Source organism: Henckelia pumila, chromosome 2 (genome assembly GCF_033568475.1).
Source record: "Henckelia pumila isolate YLH828 chromosome 2, ASM3356847v2, whole genome shotgun sequence".
Lineage (NCBI taxonomy): Eukaryota > Viridiplantae > Streptophyta > Magnoliopsida > Lamiales > Gesneriaceae > Henckelia > Henckelia pumila.
Genome location: NC_133121.1, coordinates 116,385,089 through 116,388,036, shown reverse-complemented (window position 1 = coordinate 116,388,036; position 2,948 = coordinate 116,385,089). Strand labels below are relative to the sequence as shown.

The following is a 2,948-nucleotide window of genomic DNA, read 5'->3' as shown; positions in this document are numbered from 1 at the left end:
CATCGATTTTCGAGGATCTTGGGAGACTAGACTGCCATTAGTGGAGTTTACCTATAACAACAGCTTTCAGTCGTCTATAGGTATGGCTCCTTATGCAGCACTTTATGGGAGGAGATGCAGATCTCCGGTGCATTGGGATGAGGTTGGTGAGCGGATTTTGTTGGGTCCAGAGATTGTGCAGCAGACAGCTGACATCGTGATGCAGATTCGAGATAGGATGAGAACTGCGCAGAGTCGGCAGAAGAGTTATGCAGATGCCAGACGACGCGATTTGGAGTTCGCTGTAGGTGATCACGTATTCTTGAAGGTGTCACCTATGAAGGGAGTAGCGCGTTTTGGACGGAGAGGCAAGCTTAATCCGAGGTATATAGGGCCATTCGAGATCTTGGAGCGAGTTGGCACGTTGGCCTATCGTTTAGCTCTACCTCCAGGGCTAGCGGCAGTGCACAACGTTTTCCATGTATCCATGCTTCGGAGATATGTCTCCAACCCGTCGCATGTGTTGGATTTCGAGCCCTTACAGTTGCCACCAGATCTTGTATACGAGGAGAGACCAGTGCGGATCTTGGCTAGAGAGGATCGGAGGCTTAGGACGCGGGTCATACCGATGGTCAGAGTCCAGTGGCTGAATCACTCGGAGGAGGAAGCTACTTGGGAGACCGAGGAAGATATGAGGACTCGCTACCCGGAGTTGTTCGGGTAAGTACTTTAATTTCGAGGACGAAATTCAATTTAAGGGGGGGAGAATTGTAACACCCGGTATTTTTAATTACATAAATCCGCCTGCATAATTAAGATATTTAATTATTTAAAATTTATGATTTATGGGTTAAATAATTATGTGAATTATTTATGCATGATTTAATTTATTTTTAAGCATTTAACCCATAATTAGTAATTTTTATGATTTTTAGTATTTTTATTATTCGATCGCGTAGACGGGACCGTGGACGGACGAGATGACGACTTTCCACCCAAATTATTTTATGAGCCTTTTTAGAGCCTTAAAATATTATTTTGAGTTTTATTATCTCAAAATTTTAAGTATTTAATTTTATTTAATTTTAGGGGTCATTTTTATCCAAAATTAGCCAAAATATTGACTTTTTAGTATTTTTAAAATTCCCCTAAATTAATATTTCGAGATTTTTATTTTGTTATCAGATTTTTAAATGTTATGTAGAGTTTTAAATTTTTATATATTGTGGGATTAAAACCCTTATTAATATTTTAATTAACCTAAAACTTAATTATTCAAATAAAACCTAATCTACACAATCCCTATTAGCCGATTTCTTCACCCCCTTAGCCGCCTCCACTCTCACAAAATCTTTATCTCCTTCGGCCAAGACCAGCTCCAAGAACACCATAGCCATCATTTTGAAGGTTCCAAGCAAGCCAAAGTCGTCCCGTCGTCCCGAAGTCCTTCCTACACGTGTTAAATCCATATCTACGGTGAAAGGCATGATCTTTTTCTCATTTTTACGCCATATCAGTATATATATCATGTAAGTTATGGTAGGCATCTAAATCCTTTAAGTATTTTTCAGAAAAATCGATTTAATGTTGTTGTTTGTGCATTGTGCTTCGAATTCATGGCATGCTCACGGTTTCTTTCTCTCCATGCATGGTTCGGCTGATGGCTAGGTCTCCTGGGGTGTGGGTACGTGGTCTGGGCTCGAGTGGTTCGAGCCAAACGAGCCCAGGTGGTCACCTTCTTCACTCAAGCGCTCGGCCGAGAGCAGATTAGGGTTTTGGGTTGGGAAGCATCGGGTTCGACGTAGGGTAAGCATGGGGTTGGAACCATGGTGGGGTTCGAACCGGCAGGACCCTGGGGAGGTCCTGCCGGCGGCGCTCCGGCCGGTCGTGGCCGGAGCAGGGCGGCAGCAGGCGTTGAAGGCCTGCTGCCCAAGCCTTCGGCGGCCGAGAGGGTAGGTTAGGAAGAGGGGTCGGGTTCTAGGGTTAGGCTTGGTCCGGGTCGGGTTCCTGGGTCCGGGTCGGGTCAGTAAGTAAGTGGGTCGGGTTAAGTGGGTCCGGGTCTGAGTTTGGTGGGCCGGGCTCGAGTCTTTTTATTTTTAAAACATTTTAAGAATTATTGGGTTTTTGAGTCAATTAAATTAAAATAAAATTATTTGGACTCCCAAATAATTTTATTTGGACTTTTAAAATTTTAATTAAGTTAGTCCATTATTTTTATGGGCTTTTGGGCCCCTAAAAGTTAATGGGTCAGTCTTTGGGTTTTTGGGCCCAATGGGCCAGATTTAAGTTAATGGGCTTGAGTGTAGGGCCAGCAGTCCAGAACCATCCATGAGAAAAATTGCATGTGTCCTGATTATATATTTAATTATTTTTATGCATTTAAGTTATTTTAATATTTATATGTTAGTAAGAAAATTAAATTAAATATATATGAAGGACACACAATTTATTTAAGTACTTGCATTCATGAAATCAATTTTTATGCTATGATTGAAAATTTTATGCTTGAGCAAATAAAATATTTTAGGTGGAAATTGAAGTAGTGTGACCATTTATGTATGGGCAGTTTCTGCCATTTATGTATGGGCAGTTTCTGCCATTTATGTATGGGTGGTTCGCCACCAGCCTCGTACGATGGTTTCTTAGACTGATCAGTCGCACTATAAGTATGGGTCAAACTTACGGATAGGACCATTCGATGTTAAAAAAATAAATGCTCAACAACTCAAGTATGTATGATAATACGTATGTTATGTATAATTCAGTTATTATTTAAGCAACATTTATGTTATGAAATTTTTAAGCATGCTCATTCATGTATACGTATGTATTAGTATTAAATTGATTTAAATTATTTTAAACCCTTGTTAGTATGCATGTTGGGCCTCTAGGCTCACTACACTGATATGGTGCAGGTGAGTATGTAGAGGAATAGGTTACCCCTACTGGTGGTGAGGACGTATGAGCAG

At 40.9% G+C, this 2,948-nt stretch overlaps 1 protein-coding gene across 1 annotated transcript; it reads left to right on the top strand.

Annotated features, from left to right (window-relative positions):
- Positions 1-217: 217 nt before the first annotated feature.
- On the top strand, positions 218-703 carry LOC140878228 (uncharacterized). Its single transcript, XM_073281834.1, has one exon. It carries the CDS (start codon positions 218-220, stop codon positions 701-703), a length of 486 nt encoding a protein of 161 aa, XP_073137935.1.
- Positions 704-2,948: the final 2,245 nt, after the last annotated feature.